Source organism: Coregonus clupeaformis, unplaced genomic scaffold, assembly GCF_020615455.1.
Source record: "Coregonus clupeaformis isolate EN_2021a unplaced genomic scaffold, ASM2061545v1 scaf0836, whole genome shotgun sequence".
NCBI lineage: Eukaryota > Metazoa > Chordata > Actinopteri > Salmoniformes > Salmonidae > Coregonus > Coregonus clupeaformis.
In genome coordinates this window covers 148,621-167,887 of record NW_025534291.1, presented here as the reverse complement: position 1 = coordinate 167,887, position 19,267 = coordinate 148,621, and the positions used below count along the sequence as shown (strand labels likewise).

At 45.1% G+C, this 19,267-nt stretch overlaps 1 protein-coding gene across 2 annotated transcripts in view; it reads left to right on the top strand.

Annotated features, from left to right (window-relative positions):
- The window catches only part of LOC121555942 (ubiquitin carboxyl-terminal hydrolase 45-like), a 40,861-nt gene extending 24,733 nt beyond the window's left edge, over positions 1–16,128 (top strand). The window contains exons 9-19 of one of the 2 annotated variants that reach the window (XM_045216876.1): positions 6,726–6,813; positions 10,431–10,502; positions 10,821–10,902; positions 11,137–11,228; positions 11,660–11,716; positions 12,048–12,173; positions 12,263–12,908; positions 13,596–13,693; positions 13,877–13,963; positions 14,185–14,332; positions 15,548–16,128. In XM_045216876.1, coding sequence (XP_045072811.1) covers positions 6,726–6,813; positions 10,431–10,502; positions 10,821–10,902; positions 11,137–11,228; positions 11,660–11,716; positions 12,048–12,173; positions 12,263–12,908; positions 13,596–13,693; positions 13,877–13,963; positions 14,185–14,332; positions 15,548–15,678 — 1,627 coding nt within the window. In that variant the 3' untranslated portion in view covers positions 15,679–16,128. The remainder of the gene's footprint in view (positions 1–6,725; positions 6,814–10,430; positions 10,503–10,820; positions 10,903–11,136; positions 11,229–11,659; positions 11,717–12,047; positions 12,174–12,262; positions 12,909–13,595; positions 13,694–13,876; positions 13,964–14,184; positions 14,333–15,547) is intronic. The other variant, XM_045216877.1, reaches the window with a different exon arrangement.
- Positions 16,129–19,267: the final 3,139 nt, after the last annotated feature.

Here is a 19,267-nt window from a genome sequence, read left to right as displayed (position 1 = left end):
GTTTCATGGTGAACGCTTATGAACACGGGGCTCTTTGAACATGCTGAACGGTTGGTTAGGTCTCTCTTTGAACGTGTGGTGAATGGTTGGTTGGCTCTTGTTGTTGGAACATGGTGAACGGCTGGTTTAGCCCAGGCTGGCTGTAGTGTGTGGGGCCTGTTGGGTTAGGTAGGACCGGGCTCTGTACAGTTGGCTGTGTCTGGGTGGGATGGGGAACGTTCGGATGGCTGGAGCGCGGAGCCTGTCAGCCGGCTGGGTGCCTCTGCTGTGTCCAGGTACCAAGCCTTCCATCTGCCCAGGTGTGTGTGTGTGTGTGTGTGTGTGTGTGTGTGTGTGTGAGAGCAATGCCACCCCTCACCTGGTACCACCTCACCCCGTAGCGCACATGCACTCAGCCGGGCGTACACATAGACACAGCATGCATGCACACACACACACGTACACCAACACACATTCACCCGGTAGACCTCATTTCATGCCCTTCCTCACGCTCACATGCACGTCATGCACACGCATTCCTTAATTCAAACCCTTCTTCCATGCACACATTCACTCGAAAACATACAAATGCAAATGCAACGCACCTCATCCCATGTTTCTACCATTACATTTACATTTTAGTCATTTAGCAGACGCTCTTATCCAGAGCGACTTACAGTTAGTGAATACATATTTTTTTATTTTATTTTTATACTGGCCCCCCGTGGGAATCGAACCCACAACCCTGGCGTTGCAAACGCCATGCTCTATCAACTGAGCTACATCCCTGCCGGCCATTCCCTCCCCTACCCTGGACGACGCTGGGCCAATTGTGCGCCGCCCATGAGTCTCCCGGTCGCGGCCGGCTGCGACAGAGCCTGGATTCGAACCAGGATCTCTAGTGGCACAGTTAGCACTGCGATGCAGTGCCTTAGACCACTGCGCCACTCAGGAGACTACCCACACGTATGATTTGCCATCGCACTCCCATCCTTCACAAACAAACTCTACATCTCTCTCCTCATTCTGTCTGTAACTGCCAGGTCAAGAGTCACTCCTCTATACAGGGACATTCTCCTGATGCTGTTTATGATATTTCTCCTGCAGCGTGTTGACCTTCGGAATGGCTAAAGCCATATATATACACACTAGGCTGTGTGCATGTCTTTATTTCCTGAGCTCTCCTAGCTCAGTGGTGTGTTGCCGGCCCTGACCTGGGAACGTGCACCCTAGTGCTTAACAACACACAGGCTGGTTAAAGGGGCTACTTGGGCAGGACTCCACGGTGTGTGTGTGTTTCTTTGGTATTAGAGGCAGATTGAGCCTAGTGTGTTGTGTTCACCCTTGACCAGCTGAGTCAGTCCCAGCCTGGCCTGCCCATCTGGCTGCCCCTCTATACCCAACGCCAGGCCCCCTGTGCCAGCTGGACGGGTCAGGCTCGGACCAGCGCCAGGCCCAGTGGTTTGGAGGGTCAACACCACACACTGTTTCTGGTGCCAGTGAGAGACTCAGCTTGTACCCAGACCCGCCACTAGGCCTATGCTGCTGTGGTGGGGGATGTGTCTATGGTGCACGAGAGGAAAAAGCTCTACCAAAAGAAATGTTTATTCTCAAATCATACAAATTGTCATATGACTTTGGGCATTCATTAAAGCTTCATCTAGAGAATCTTCTGTATGCTTACACAGGAACAATCTTCTACCCCCCCCATTTTCCTTACGCTAGCATTCAGTTATAAAATAACACACACAAAATACGAAAACACACACACTTGCACAAATGCACTCTGCAAACACACACACACACATACACAATGACTGACCTTCTTTCATGACTTCTAGGCTATTTCTACCAACCTGTGTGTACATCCAACGCAGTAGGAAAATAGCAGGGTACAACAATGAGCCAAATCTATAGCAGGCAGCCACACAAAGGCACATGGCCACACAGGTCTGTACATGCATGGAAGATCTCCTGCCGCTGAAGAATTGAAGAACAGTCATTCTCGCAAGGAAGGTCACATTCAGCTGGTCTCACAATGCCTGATAAATAATGTCCACAGAGCTGCAGCTGCCTATACAAGGCATTCATTCGATTTCTGATGTTACATATCACGCTTTTGTCTGTCCTTGTGAGGAATAATCTATATGTGAATGAGACGTAGAGCGGTGGACAAAAAGCTGTATTCAACAATGTGAGAATGGCAGAAGAGCGACACCTTGATAAGAAATGGGCCTACACTTATTTTAAAGGAATGACTTTCATAAATGATTGCTTGTGGCACTGTGAATGTGATTACATACGAGGCCGGGTGTTCTGTAAGTCAAATAAGTGTTGATTCTTATGTTATAAGAGTGTTTTTACATGCTTATGCTGGATAGATAAGTGGCTTTTATCATGTAAATATGTCTGTCAATGTGAAAGTGACTCAATGTATATGATTTCTATTTTGTATTGAAAGTGTTTGTGAGTGTGTGTGTGCGCCCCTCTGCCTGTCGAGGTGGTGCAGCATGCCGGGGTTGCCTTGCGTCTGGTACTAACTCATCCGCTGTTAATTGTGTGAGCACCGCAGCTGTCTGCATTGGTCAGGGCCAGATTGGGAGCAGCGCCACAGGGCCCTTCTGCCTCTCTTCCACTGGGATGAGCTTCCAGACAGCCCCGTTCCCACTGATCCCATTGGAGCTGCTCGTCTGCCTCTCACCCGTCGCTGCTCCGTGCTCCACTCCCGGAAAAAATACCCCAAGACTGCTGCGTGCCTCTCTGTCTGTCTTTTAATCCCAATTATCACTATGTGCCAACCAGATACTGTACCAGTCCGACCCGCTTTGTGTTCGAGCTGTTAGATGAGCAGTGTTGGGGATGAGTGTGTTTGGCGTGCATGCTTGATAAAAAGCCGAATTCCTACTATAATCCCCATTGTAATTCCCACTTCAGTTCAATTTCTTTTTTACACTTCCTTTACACAGGATACAAAAGAGGTGGCAAGCTAACAGCTCAAGTATTAAGACAAGTTGGTCATATGATTTAAAAAAAACATGCTTTAAAACCCAACACTCATTTTGTACACATTTGAAGGAAGATATTCCATTATATGATTTGGCATCTTTAAAGGGGATGAAATGAGGGACATATGTGATCCCCCCCTCCGCCCCCGAGGGCAAAGGGACAGAGGTAGAGGAGGGGGGCTGAGTTGGTCCTCTAGACCTCCTGCTCATGACCTGTGATGGGGGCAGGTGGCCATTCGTCTCTCCCCCAGCTCCAGTCACTCATTCTGGGGCTAGACGTCAACATCCATCAGCACATGGAGATGATCCAGACTGTAGGCCCATCCACTCTGCTACCAGTTAGAGGATGAATACCTCTGTTCTGATTGGGTCTGGGAACTTGCCAAGAAGAATGGTTCACCAGTTCAAAGGGTAAATCGTTTGGTTTCATTTGCATTGCAGGCCAATCTGGACGGGTCATTGACCTGGATGTAGAGAGGATATGACATCGGATCAGGATGCTATACCTGGGACAATGAAGCCCCTACAATGCCTTTTAGGAGGACACATTTCTCTGTGGAGAGCTGCTCAGGTGTGTTTATAAAATACATGTAGTACCAGTATTCCAGTTATCAAGACTGGTGAACACTAGATGGTGAGATGCTAGACTGGTATCAAAGAGGCAACGAATGTACTTGCCCTCCTCTCTGACCCTGTGCACTCAGATAGCATTGGCTTAGCAGTGGTCTGTGGTCCTCTCAGGTCCGCTGCATGTTGTCCTGCCAGCCTGTCAGGCCAACCTGTTCTATGGCTGTGTGGCTGGCGCTGCCCAACAGGTTGTGGTGGTGGCTCTGGCCCTGGCTGCCCATCTGGCCCTAACATCTGGCCCTAACATCTGTCCTGCTGTGACCAGGGACAGGCTCAAGGAGAGCCCCCTCTACGAGCGCTGGTGCGTGAACACGCAGGATGTCCATTGGCACCATCGCCATACATTTTCTCCCTTAGCTACATGTACTACTCTAGACAGTAAAGTGCTTTCTATTAAAGAAATTCTGAATTGGCTTACACAGTAGTCTGTTGGTAAAGGGCGGCGCACAGTTGGCCCAGCGTCGTCCAGGGTAGGGGAGGGAATGGCAGGCAGGGAGGTAGCTCAGTTGATAGAGCATGGCGTTTGCAACGCCAGGGTTGTGGGTTCGTTTCCCACGGGGGGCCAGTATGAAAAAAATAATAATGTATGCACTAACTGTAAGTCGCTCTGGATAAGAGCGTCTGCTAAATGACGTAAATGTAAATGTAAGCCCAGAAATACCATAGAGCTCCATCGCTAACAGCCATTTTCACCTGCAATGTCCCAAAACATTTTTTTACAATTAGCCACGTAAAGAAAGAAATTCTCACGTAAACCATCAAATTTTATGAATTAATGAATGTATGTCTTTGTTATAGGAGACACCTTTAACAAAGTCAGTAATCTTCTTTACTTGGAATCTTGCTTAACACATGAAGGCAGAAAGAGGTCATTGTCTGGGTATGCATGTACAGTGAGGGAAAAAAGTATTTGATCCCCTGCTGATTTTGTAAGTTTGCCCACTGACAAAGACATGATCAGTCTATAATTTTAATGGTAGGTTTATTTGAACAGTGAGAGACAGAATAACAACAAAAATATCCAGAAAAACGAATGTCGAAAATGTTATAAATTGATTTGCATTTTAATGAGGGTAATAAGTATTTGACCCCTCTGCAAAACATGACTTAGTACTTGGTGGCAAAACCCTTGTTGGCAATCACAGAGGTCAGACGTTTCTTGTAGTTGGCCACCAGGTTTGCACACATCTCAGGAGGGATTTTATCCCACTCCTCTTTGCAGATCTTCTCCAAGTCATTAAGGTTTTGAGCCTGATGTTTGGCAACTCGAACCTTCAGCTCCCTCCACAGACTTTCTATGAGATTAAGGTCTGGAGACTGGCTAGGCCACTCCAGGACCTTAATGTGCTTCTTCTTGAGCCACTCATTTGTTGCCTTGGCCGTGTGTTTTGGGTCATTGTCATGCTGGAATACCCATCCACGACCAATTTTCAATGCCCTGGCTGAGGGAAGGAGGTTCTCACCCAAGATTTGACGGTACATGGCCCCGTCCATCGTCCCTTTGATGCGTTGAAGTTGTCCTGTCCCCTTAGCAGAAAAACACCCCCAAAGCATAATGTTTCCACCTCCATGTTTGACGGAGGGGATGGTGTTCTTGGGGTCATAGGCAGCATTCCTCCTCCTCCAAACACGGCGAGTTGAGTTGATGCCAAAGAGCTCAATTTTGGTCTCATCTGACCACAACACTTTCACTGAATCATTCAGATGTTCATTGGCAAACTTCAGACGGGCCTGTATATGTGCTTTCTTGAGCAGGGGGACCTTGCGGGCGCTGCAGGATTTCAGTCCTTCACGGCGTAGTGTGTTACCAATTGTTTTCTTGGTGACTATGGTCTCAGCTGCCTTGAGATCATTGACAAGATCCTCCCGTGTAGTTCTGGGCTGATTCCTCACCGTTCTCATGATCATTGCAACTCCACGAGGTGAGATCTTGCATGGAGCCCCAGGCCAAGGGAGATTGACAGTTCTTTTGTGTTTCTTCCATTTGCGAATAATCGCAAACTGTCGTCACCTTCTCACCAAGCTGCTTGGTGATGGTCTTGTAGCCCATTCCAGCCTTGTGTAGGTCTACAATCTTGTCCCTGACATCCTTGGAGAGCTCTTTGGTCTTTGCCATGGTGGAGAGTTTGGAATCTGATTGATTGATTGCTTCTGTGGACAGGTGTCTTTTATACAGGTAACAAGCTGAGATTAGGAGCACACTCTAAAAGGGAGTGCTCCTAATCTCAGCTTGTTACCTGTATAAAAGACACCTGGGAGCCAGAAATCTTTCTGATTGAGAGGGGGTCAAATACTTATTTCCCTCATTAAAATGCAAATCAATTTATAACATTTTTGACATGCGTTTTTCTGGATTTTGTTGTTGTTATTCTGTCTCTCACTGTTCAAATAAACCTAGCCTTAAAATTATAGACTGATCATTTCTTTGTCAGTGGGCTAACATACAAAATCAGCAGGGGATCAAATACTTTTTTCCCTCACTGTATATTTGTGTGTGTGACCCTAACTGGTTTAATGAAAGCTGTGGGAATGAAACAATGGCTGCCTTTAAGCGCCAGAAAGCTGCAGAGAGGAGAGGAAATTGAACGGATGAACCAACGAAAAGTCCTTGAGAAAAGATAATGGTCATTCTCCACTCTCATTGATGTCTCTGTATGCACTATTGATACAGCTGATTGCTTTATGCATGTGGTTGATTGCTTTGTGCATGCTTGTCTGAGTGTGTGGGAGGGTGGGTGTTTGTGTACCAATGATTTGTGTTTGCCTGTCATAGATTTACTGATTTTGTAAAATATTATCCGTTATCAGCAACATACATGTGACAGGTCTAGCTTAGCGGTAGAGTTGCCAGCTTCAGACCACATGTACTGACCCTGGAGACGGTTCGATCCCCTGTCCACCTCTAACTTACATCCCTCTCAACTGTCTCCCTCTCTCAAGATCTGTCAATATCTGTAAAAAAAAAAAAAACAATAAAATACGTAAGGAATGCGGAATTACGCTGTCCTTTAGGGAAATGTTTTTTACACAAGTGTGCGTATGTGTACACATTTGACAAGGGTTCTGTGTGATTATATGTGTTCTGACTAAGCTGTGTTCTCTCTGTCTCACCAGGGCTCCACGCTTTAAGGGCTACCAGCAGCAGGACAGCCAGGAACTGCTCCATTACCTACTGGACTCCATGAGAGTAGAGGAGACCAAGGTGAGACTATAGACCCACATTACAAACGCCACATCCTTCTTCCACTCAGCCTAGTACCATGGCTCCCTCTCTGTGCCAGTGGCCGTGTTTGAGATCCACACTGACTGAGCAGACCGACCGATCTACAAATTGTAATGAGTAGTTATTTAGGATGCCTTTTTATTTTATTTTTATTTTAATTTTTTTGGTGATCAGTTAGGTGACTGAGCAGAATGTACAGTGCCTTGCAAAAGTATTAATCCCCCTTGGCGTTTTTCCTATTTTATTGCATTACAACCTGTAATTTAAATTGATTTTTATTTGGAATTCATGTAATGGATATACACAAAATAGTCAAAATTGGTGAAGTTAAATGAAAAAAATAACTTATTCTAAAAAATAAATTACGGAAAAGTGGTGTGTGCACATGTATTCACCCCCTTTGCTATGAAGCCCCTAAATAAGATCTGGTGCAACCAATTACCTTCAGAAGTCACATAATTAGTTAAATAAAGTCCACCTGTGTGCAATCTAAGTGTCGCATGATCTGTCACATGATCTCCGTATATATACACCTGTTCTGAAAGGCCCCAGAGTCTGCAACACCACTAAGCAAGGGGCACCACCAAGCAAACGGCACCATGAAGACCAAGGAGCTCTCCAAACAGGTCAGGGACAAAGTTGTAGAGAAGTACAGATCAGGGTAGGGTTATAAAAAAATATCTGAAACTTTGAACGTCCCACGGAGCACCATTAAATCCATTATTTAAAAAATGGAAACAATATGGCACCACGACAAACCTGCCAAGAGAGGGTCGCTCACCAAAACTGATGGACCAGGCAAGAAGGGCATTAATCAGAGAGGCAACAAAGATAACCCTGAAGGAGCTGCAAAGCTCCACAGTGGAGATTGGAGTATCTGTCCATAGGACCACTTTAAGCAGTAGACTCCACAGAGCTGGGCTTTACGGAAGAGTGGCCAGAAAAAAGCCATTGCTTAAAGAAAAAAATAAGCAAACACGTTTGGTGTTCGCCAAAAGGCATGTGGGAGACTCCCCAAACATATGGAAGAAGGTACTCTGGTCAGATGAGACTAAAATTGAGCTTTTTGGCCATCAAGGAAAACGCTATGTCTGGCGCAAACCCAACACCTTTCATCACCCCGAGAACACCATCCCCACAGTGAAGCATGATGGTGGCAGCATCATGCTGTGGGGATGTTTTTCATCGGCAGGGACTGGGACACTGGTCAGAATTGAAGGAATGAATACAGGGAAATTCTTGAGGGAAACCTGCTTCAGTCTTCCAGAGATTTGAGACTGGGACGGAGGTTCACCTTCCAGCAGGACAATGACCCTAAGCATACTGCTAAAGCAACACTTGAGTGGTTTAAGGGGAAACATTTAAATGTCTTGGAATGGCCTAGTCAAAGCCCAGACCTCAATCCAATTGAGAATCTGTGGTATGACCTAAAGATTGCTGTACACCAGCGGAACCCATCCAACTTGAAGGAGCTGGAGCAGTTTTGCCTTGAAGAATGGGCAAAAATCCCAGTGGCTGGATGTGGCAAGCTATAGAGACATACCCCAAGAGACTTGCAGCTGTAATTGCTGCAAAAGGTGGCTCTACAAAGTATTGACATTGGGTGGGGGTGAATAGTTATGCACGCTCAACTTTTCAGTTTTTCTGTCTTATTTCTTGTTTGTTTCACCCCAAAAAATATTTTGCATCTTCAAAGTGGTAGGCATGTTGTGTAAATCAAATGATACAAACCCCCCAAAAATCCATTATAATTCCAGGTTGTAAGGCAATAAAATAGGGAAAATGCCAAGGGGGGTGAATACTTTCGCAGGCCACTGTATGCTCTCAAACGCACCCTGTGTCTTGTGTAGTATGAGGACATAAAGCTGTTACTCTCTATGTCAACGGTGTATATGATACCAGACAGACTCCCAGCAGCCAAGCTACATGTAGGGGGGTGTCCAAGCTAGTAAGAGTACGCAAAAGAACAGGCATTGTTGCGATTGCAATTGAGAAGCACACTTCAATCGCCAATGGAGAGCAGGCTAAAAGCCATGGGAGACATTCACCTGTGCTTGTGGATGACAGTGTGCAGGGTTTGGTCTTTGCGCCTCAGCCAGCCATTGTCTTTTAACCTTATGGTGCCATGTTTTCTGGCAAGTGCAGACTGTCGTCACCCCCCCGTTCAGGAATTAGGGGGAGCCCACCACCACCACTATGGGCCCGGCCCAGGGCTGAGTCAGTTGGCCCCTCGGCCCCACCAGTGGCTCAGCCAGCCCCAAAAAGAGAGGAGAGTAGCGGGTGTGGAGTGGTCAGCCCGGGGCCTGGGACAGGGGGACAAGGGTACAGGCTGGGACTTCCCCCCTGGTTCTTTTTACACTTGTGAACACTGACAGTTGTGCCACTTAGGTGACTTGCAAGTGGCACGGCGGGCGTCATTGTGTGATCTGGGAAACACGCAGCTGTGGGTCGCCCCATTGTGCTGGAGGGTCACCCCCTCCCCCGCTCCGATCAGGGAGTCCGAGAGGGAGGGGTGAAGGGGGGGAGCTGGCCCTATTCATACATACACTCAAATGTAAACACACGCACACACACACACACGCTTATATGCATTTTACATCTACTGTCTGATGAATTTACAATAAAGTCACATAAATTGACCTGAAAAAAAGGTGTAATGGGTTTGCACTCGAAAAGATGTCGCATAAAGCTTACTATTATTCAATTTTGTACATTATTTTCACTGCGTCAGGGATAGCGTATACAGACATTTTGGCTTTACAGCCGCCTTCAGTGTGTAGGTAGAAAGAACAGCCGATGAGCTGCAGGTGCTTCTAATCAGGGCTGCCACTCATCTGCCATAAATTGATCTGCACAGCATACACGACCTAACAAATATTGTGTACACATAGTAAAAAAAATTATGACACTTACACATTTTATTTACTCTAAACAGAATTGTAGATACACTCATCGTGTTTAGCTTGCACCAACTCAAATGTCCTCAACTGCACGGAATCAGCCCAAACAAACGTGCAATACAACACACACACACACACACACACTCTGAGTGACTGGCCATTTCTCCCATAGCCTGTCACCACCAACCTAGGAGGCCCAAGTGGTTGTGTTGATTGGCCATTTAGTATCAGAAGTCTAAATATGCTAATCGCACACAGTCAATTATCACCAATTAGCTGAGACGTTAGGTAATGCTCCCTCTCAGGGCATGGCCTGTTCTTCTTGGCCCATCTTCATTTAGATTTAGTTTCCACCCCTCCACCCTTTACTTCCTCACCCCCCTTCCTTTACCCTGAGCCCCTCTCAGTCTTGCGTGGGACAGTACACGCTGTTACTTTGGGTAGGGGGGTTCAGGGGGGGGGCGGACGGGGGGGTCCTGCTGGTGATTAATTAGTGTGGGGCTCAGCAGGGTCTGACTGACTAGGGAGAGGGGTACAGGAGGGGTGCAGGGGGGCTGCAGAGCTGGGATTAACCAGGCTTTTGACCTAAATAGCCAGTCCAGTGCGTGGGTCCGGGGACAATGGGGGCGACTAGTCGGGTCCACAGACACAGACCACGGCCAATTATCTATTGATTGGTGTTTTTACTCTTCACAGCTCTACTCACTGACCATGTCACCTTCAATCACTGCCCACGGCCCCGCCACCGAGACTGTCAGAGACGGCTGGGTGACACACACAAACACACACGGCCGCTGTACACACACGCAGTACCAGCACACCAGCGCACAGTACACACACACACACACACAGAGAGCGAGATGCAAGTGTACATTCAGATGTTCTGGAAGAAGTGTGTGTTTGTTTACTAATGTGTATTTACATACACACTATCATTTTTGTAGTGGTTTCAATTCCTTGGCTTCCCATGGTAGCTGTTATATGAATCAGCCTTTGTTGTATAAAACCTACATTTTGTAGTCGCACATTTTTATATCTACTTAAGTGACATTTATATGAGATCAATTTAGTGTTTGATATTCCCAGCGGATCAAAGCGGGCATTCTGAAATCCTTCAACTACCCCACAGAGAAGACTGCAGATGATGAGACCAAACGCCAAGTCAAAGGTTCATGTTCTATTCTGACACAGTAGAATTGACCTAGATCAATAGCCCCATCTTGTGGCAGCTTTATTTACTGTTCAATGGCTTACTATGGAAAAAAAATACCTCAACCACAGGAGAAACAGAGCATGTTTCATGAATGAACATAGGCATTGGTTAAAGTACATTTATTCTGAATGATTGTAGCTGAACTTTGTTGTTTTTTATTTGATTAACCTTGATTTCCTTTTATCCCAGCATACGGGAAGGAGGGTGTGAAGTTGAACTTTGTGGATCGCATCTTTGTGGGGGAGTTGACCAACACCATCATGTGTGAGGAGTGTGAACATGTAAGTGATTCATTGCCCGTCCATTCTGTTTATGGTTACTGGAATCTAGGTGCATTTAGGTAAGTGTGTGTCGTCAACCATTGAAGAGTTTGGCTGTATTCCTTAATAATTAATGATGATTAATCATACAGCTACAGTTATAATAATATATGCCATTTAGCAGATGCTTTTATCCAAAGCGACTTAGTCATTCTAAATTCATTTTACGTACGGTGACCCTGGGAATCGAACCCACAATCCTGGTGTTGCAAGCGCCATGCTCTACCAACTGAGCCATATGTTTTGTATGTGTCATGCACAGTTAAACCATTAAAAAATACTTCTCAATGAGAAGTGTTCATCTTTCTGTAAGGCTATAGTTGTTCCCAGCTGAAAGCCATGCCGTACTTTGATTGTTAGTGATATGGATGCCTGTCCTCTGTCTCCCTCAGATCTCCACAATAAAGGAAGCCTTCATTGACATCTCCCTGCCCATCATTGAGGAGCGGGTGAGCATATCTTTGCATTAGTTTTGCAATAGTTCCCAGTCCAGAATACTGCTTCTGACATTCTTTTTTATTTATTTTTATTTTTTGTCATTTAGCAGACGCTCTTATCCAGAGCGACTTACATGAGCAATTAGGGTTAAGTGCCTTGCTCAAGGGCACATCAACATATTTTTCTCCTAGTCGGCTCAGGGATTAGAACTAGCGACCTTTCGGTTACTGGCACAACGCTGTTAACCACTAAGCTACCTGCCGCCCTAGTTGGTCATACGTGATAAGTGTACAGTATGTTGGTTTCATCTCTGTCTTTGTGTCATGTCCTGGTGCTGTTCAGATGTCCAAGCCGTCCAACCCGGGCAGGACTGGGAAGAGCAGTCGGGAGCAAGAAGCTCACGTCTCCCACGGTGACGAGATGCTTTCGGCAGCGCTCAATAAGAACAGCAGGAAACTTAGCGGACAGGTGTTTGTTTTCTTTGTGTCTGTGTGTAAGTGTAGTTTGAGTCAGTGGGTGGGTGTGTTTTGCTGACTGTGTGTGTCTACCTCCCTCAGAAGCAGCAGCAGGGCCGGAAGTCCCCTGGCTCTGTGGAAGAGAAGGGGGCAGACAGCCCCTCGGACCACCCCGAGGAGGAGTCCCCCTCCATAATGGCCCGTGCCGCTGGAGGTTCCAAAATGGCCGCCACCAGCAGCCTATCGGACGGCAGCGAGAAAGACTCTGGCCCTCAGGACAGCAGCAACGATGCCGACAGCGAAGCCTCGGAGAGCGAGTGGACCCCCCGGCACTCCTCGGGCCACAGCCATGGTGGCAGAGGGTCCACCCCTACCCAGTCTCCCACATCCGCTAACCCGTCCGCCCTCTCCCCCAGGACCCAGCAGGTTGGTGCTGTGGAGCAGCTGGTCAGTGCAGTGCATAAGATGAACCTGGGCCCTGGTTCAGGGGACTCACCCTCCACACACTGTCCTGAGGACCAGGGGGAGCCCCAGCCTCAACATCCTCAACAGTCTCCTCCTCACCCCCACCACCAGGGGGCATTCCAGGCCCTGTCCCACAGCTACACGCCCTGCTCCAAGGAATGCTCCGTTCAGTCCTGCCTTCACCAGTTCACCTCGGTGGAGCTGCTGATGGGCAACAACAAGCTGTTGTGCGAGAGCTGCACGGACCGCCGGCAGAAACAACTGCGGAAGAGCACCCCAGCAGGTTATTTAGAACACATAGAGCGTTTGAGAGAGAACTTGTGCTGGTTTGAAAGAGAACCACTGTTGTTAAAGACAAGTTGTTGAGATCCTGACCTGATAGTGACAGCAGTACGTGATATGGAAATGCATAGCTACTCGGCACCTATCCATGTCACGCATTTACACAGATATTCAAATGCAGGCATTTAGGCTACGCTTGTATCAGGCAGAGCAATCATGGATTTGAAAAATTACCATTCACAAAGTGACATTGTGGTGTCTGTATGTGCTTACAGACAGTGGTGTAAAGTACTTCAGTTGTGTTTTAGGGTATCTGAACATTACTTTACTATTTAGATTTTTGACTACTTTTACTCCACTACATTCCTAAGGAAAATAATGTGCTTTTTATTCCATACATTTTCCCTGACACCCAAAAGTACTCATTACATTTCGAATGCTTAGCAGGACTGGAAAATGGTTAATATAAGGAATGTGGAATGATTTATACTTTTACACTTAAGTATATTTTAGCAATTACATTTACTTTTGATACTTAAGAATATTTAAAACCATATACTTTTAGACTTTTACTCAAGTAGTATTTTACTGTGTGACTTTCACTTCTACTTGAGTCATTTTTCATTAAGGTATCTTTTACTTTTACTCAAGTATATTAATTGGGTACTTTTTCCACCACTGCTTACAGAGAAGAAGTCTGACAGGGTGTACACCAGCGCTCGCAAACAGATACTGATCTCTTCGCTGCCCCCGGTGGTCACTCTGCACCTCAAACGCTTCCATCAGGTTAGCGTATTATTTCATGCGTTATTGTACACATCTTTACGTTATAGTATATGATATATCATGTTCATGTGAATTACGTTGTGTTCTCCTGTTTATCTAAATTGTGGTCATGGTGTAGGCTGTTACTGTGTCAGTGTATATTTGAGGTTGATTGTGGTTTTGATTGTGTGTGTGTGTGTGAAGGCAGGGATGAACCTACGAAAAGTCAACCGTCACGTCAACTTCCCTCTCATCCTGGACCTGGCTCCGTTCTGCTCGGCATCCTGCAGGGTACTCACTCTTCTTCACGTGAAAACAGGGACAATATCTTTACTAAAAACCCTTACACTGAAATTAATATGGGTCCATGGACACTGTAGCTCATGTATTTGTGCTTGTTGTGAATGGTTGAAAAGATACAAATAGCTTAGACACTCCTGTTTCTGTCTGAGCTCTTGGCAGTGCTCAATGCCTCATCCTGAGTTAATTTGTGTGTGTTTCTATTTGGGCAGAACCTGGTGGGGGGGGAGCGTGTGCTCTACAACCTGTATGGCATCGTCGAACACAGCGGGTCGATGCGCGGGGGCCACTACACCGCGTACGTAAAGGTCCGCTCACCCCAGAGGAGAACCGAGCAGCCACAGCGCAGAAACCTGGCAGGTAAGAACTGTCTCTTTCTGTCTGTCCGTATAATACTCTATTCCTTTAGCGATTTTGTCTTAAGAGGCTATGTCAATACGTTTACATAAAAAATATATATATATATCGACCAAAGCATGGAATTGTATGATTGTAAAAAGTATGTGTGTGAAGGCCTGTATTTGTGTGAAGGCCTCACTCCATGTAACCTTGAAGGCGGTATTTATGAGAGAAAAAGCGTTGTAGTGTATATAGATGTCCGCCGTTATATAGACGTATTTTCTCCTTTCCCCACTCAAGGAGAGCGCCTGCCATTCAGCGCCGCTCAACTGTAATGAAAAGGTCTTTATGACAGAGGTCTTTGTGAGCAGTTGTCCTCGCTGGTAAAGAACTAGTATAGGACTTGAGGTGACATTGTCTTGGCAGCATTGGTGATCCACCATAGAGAGGTCAAAGGGGCCTCGGGAACCACTGAGAGTTTGTCTCCATCAAATGGCAACGCCGCTGTCGCCTGCTCTCCTTTCCTCATGTCAACACATCCCTTCTTACAACGCTCATCTTTGTTTCCTCTCATTTCCTTCTCACTGCTTTTCCTTTTCTCTTTCGTTTCAATACATGTTTTCCTCACCCTGCTGTAACCTTCCGTCAGGTAAAGGCTGAAATACACTACACGATCTTTGCCCGGTCTACGGGCTCTAACCATCGGAGAACCTCTCACATTTAACGATTCAGTCAAGCCAAATCGTAGTGTACACCTGGCGGTCTCCACGGCAGTACGATTGGAAAACTCGCACTTGCCGATAATTGCCTGATTTACGTCCAAATATATTCAACATATTTGAAAATGATCGGGACACCGTAAGTGCCTGTGAGAGCCATCAACCGTAAATGGGGTATGCGCTTACACTTTACGGGCTGAGGCGTTACGTTTTACTACGGTTTGCTCCAATTCCCTATGATCTGGAAAAATGCGCCGGGAGCCCGTAGATCAGGCAAAAAATCTGTAGTGTCCGCCTGGTTTAAGTGTAAAATAGAGCCTGAAGTAAGGCTTAAGGCCTAAGTGTAGTGTTGTTATCATTATGTAATATGCTCTGTCTAAGCCAATTGTCCATGCTGCTCCTCATTCTGTCACTGTTTCTGTGGTAAGCTAGCCACAGTCATTGGTTTCTCACAGTAATGGCTCCTAGAAACTCTCCATCTCTTCCCATTTCACCAAAGACCCTTACTGTGTTTCAGGTCCAAGGGAAGCAAGCAGTGCCACACAGGGTCAGTGGGTGTATGTGAGCGACACCAATGTCCAGACGGTACCAGAATCCAGGGTCCTCAACTCTCAAGCCTACCTGCTGTTCTACGAGGAGCTGCTGTGACAGCCAGAGCACAGAGCTGCCCAACAATCATTGGTCTCTCAGGAGAGAGAGGAAGAGGAAAAAAGAGAGAGAGACCTGCTTTGGGCATACCTCTCTCTAAACTTTGACTCCCAAGAGCCTGAAACATGGCATGCACTGCATGATGGGATTTGTAGGCCATCAGGGACATGCATTACCTTGATGTATGCTGGACTGCTCAGCATGGAAGGGTTACCATACTGTTCGTGTCTCGGTCCACTTACTGAAAGTCCCCATACAGTTGCTTATACGTCTGTGAAAGGGAGCGAGAAAGGGAGAGAGTGGCAGAATAGTATATTTAATTAGCACAAATTATACAGAAGAAAAATGCTATGTTATTTATATTTTACAGCCTGCTGTGGTGAATACAAATTGTATTTTTTTGTAGAACATGTGAATGTGTGACTATCATTAAATCGTGATTGCCAAAGAGTTTTTGGTAAGAGAAATAATATGAAATTATGGAAAACATACACGAAAGAATTAAGTGCCAAAAGAATGTGATCTCAAACTATTCCTGAAAGGAGAGGTCCATAATGTGGCTGGCCATCCAAGTGTGTTTCAGACCAATACATTACTGTGTTGGTCGGCACAGTTTTTTTCAATTATATTACATATGCACACTGGTGGACAAACAATCTCTAACCACACAGATACAAACACATTGTTAAACATCACAAAGAGACATAAATGATTGCCAGCTCGCCGGACAATAAACAATCCTTTTCATTTCATTTCTCTTTTTATCCCATATTTTCTGCTGTAGTTAAACTAAAGGCAGTGAATGTGTTGATCAATCTTGGGATTCAAATGTGTCTTACCATTTATGTTAATCGTTCTGCAAATATTTTTGGGGGGAATGAAATTGAGATATTTTATCTGTCGGTTGTTGGGAAATTGCCAAATTATTCTGGTGAGGTGAAGGATTACTATAAGTAAGGATACGGTTTGATGAATTTATTTCAAAACAAAGAAATACTCAGTGCCTACACTCTAGGATTGTTATGCTTCTGCATGTTAAGAACAAATAATTACAGTGAACATATATTTGCATACAGACAGCTTATGTGAAATGTATATGCAAAACCATGAGAATTTGGTGTAATACCACAATACTAAACTATGGTGACTCAGGCTACAGGGTTTTTCTTCAGGCTTTCTTTTCCTTCTGAAAATGTCATTCGATTTCAATAAGGAACTCGGAACACCATTGGGTTATGTGAAATCATATATATCGAAGAGAATAAATCTAATTTATGAAATGGGAAACCAACAAGGCTCAGCTGGCATGTTCTTATTTTGAGTGGATGTTTGAATCTTCTCTTTCTTTCCCCCAAAGGAAAGTACTTGATAGTGGATGAGTATGGCTGTTGTTTTTGCACTGGAATTTGTGTCATCCCTCTTTACTGTGTGAAGACGGTGCCGGCCATTAGTCAGGGGCTGTCACAGTGAATCCCATGGTGCCATATTCACTCTGTCGGTGGTGGCGATGTGCCATGACGGGTGCAAAGCAACGCTGTTTGAGAAACATGTCGCGAGCTGGTGAAGAGGAGGTGGGTGTGGAATCAGGAAAAGGGCAACGTCTAAAAGCATCCCATCGTCCGCCCTCCTGGTCCCACACACTGTGACATCCCAATCACGCTGTTAAAACATTAAAGCAGAGTGTCAAGCCACCCACCAACAACACAGCCATTTAAAAAAAAAAAACATGTATTTGGTCTATTTTGAAAAGCAGAAGCCCTCGCTTGGGGACATTCTCTTGAAGGATTAGATATGATTTTAATCTCAGTTAATGAAAGGGCCTGGTCCTCTTTCCTCTGTCACGATGGTAATGGAAACCAGTGACAAGGGACCGCTGCAGTGTTCATCTCTTACAACAGTACAATACAAAGGGACAGTGCTCAAGCTCAGTTTAACATTTAGTCACTGTCATGGAAGGCCTGGGTGGCAGAAATAGAAGTGTGTCCCCTTCAAGCTTGGAAGCGTATTGCCTTCAGGGCACTGGGCACATGGTACCAAGAGTTGTTTCTGAGAACCATGTTCTCTGTCAGCATCTGGGTTAGGCGGCCTACATGGGTGTTTATTTTAGTCTATAGCGTTATAGTCTTCTTCACTTGTCATCTTGTGTTTCAAATGTTTATTTCAGAGGTTTTAAGACAGGATCACAATACTGGATGGAATTCAATCAATTGAAGATAGGTTTTCGGATAGAGCCAATGTTCTCTGTCCCAGACAGTCCACCAGATGGCTGCATGCACTGGATACTGGCAGCTGTTTGCCATTGGAACTGAACAGGGCCACGTGCATTAGGAAAACATCCATCTTTTTAATAGCCAACCACAAAAATTACTGAAATGACAGGCTACTGATCTTGACTGAGATCAATAAAAATGACCTTGTCTTGAATGCAACCAATAGCCTAGGCCTATGAAAAGAGGGGAGACACACAGATTGTACAATATGACTTCCATCTAACCTGGAGGGAAAAAATTAAAAATACTTTCCAGTGGCATTGACTCTCCCATTGATAAAGATCATTCCAATAGCATCAATTGACATCATGCGTCCGCCAGTGCTCACTGGGCTCTTTCCCACTCTCTCTTTCTCATCTGGTCATGCTCTTTATTTGGGTGCACTACCGAAACAGGGAACTGAATGGGGAAGTATAGGTTCAATTCTAAATGTATGTCCATCTATAATTACGATAAGGATTTATTTGTATTCGTATTTATATTTATAGACCCCCTTGTCCCCAGCTGCTTGCTAAATATTGCTAAATAAGTTCAGGTCCAAAAAATGATTCATGCAATAATTATTGATAAATGAAGTTATTGTTTTATTCCTTTAATGTTCTAGCCAAGCAATGCATAACGTCTCATCTTACAAACAACTGATGCAGTATTTTATCAAAACCCTTCCCCCTGAAAATAGATTAGATATAATTGTTTAACAATATATAAAATGCTCTTATGCAATTTCAAATAAAATCAGTTGTTTTAGCCTTGAGCCAGACCACCAAATTTAGACCGTCAGGTTCCCTTCGGGTGACGATGTCTTATAGTGATTTTCTTGAAGGTCTATGTCCCTAGAGCTGGAAAAATGTGTGATAGTAGTGCAGTAATGGGAGCTTTCTCTGTTATCACTCTCTTTCATCTCTCCATCTTTTCTTTCATCAATCCATCTCTCCACTTTCTTTAAGACATTCACTATGTACAAATCTAATTTTTAAAAACATGAAAGATAATATTTTCATGCCATTCTTTAAAACGATGAGACAATGTCAGGAAAACATTTTTGGATGTTACGCTATGACAAAAAATGGCAGTGTACAAGTTATTGCTCATGTATACCCTTTCATCAGATATCATTGGAAAGCTTAGATTCCCAGCTATCCAGCAGACACATTTTCACAATATTCAGGTCAACATAACTTTGACCTCGTCCTCGAGTCTAGGGTACATATCAGAATTACCTCTATAAATTGCTTTAAAAAGGAAACCCTGGTTCATTTCAAAATTAGTTTCAAGTGTGTCACGAGTGTCAGTTTAATGCGGTGGATTGAAGTCAGGCG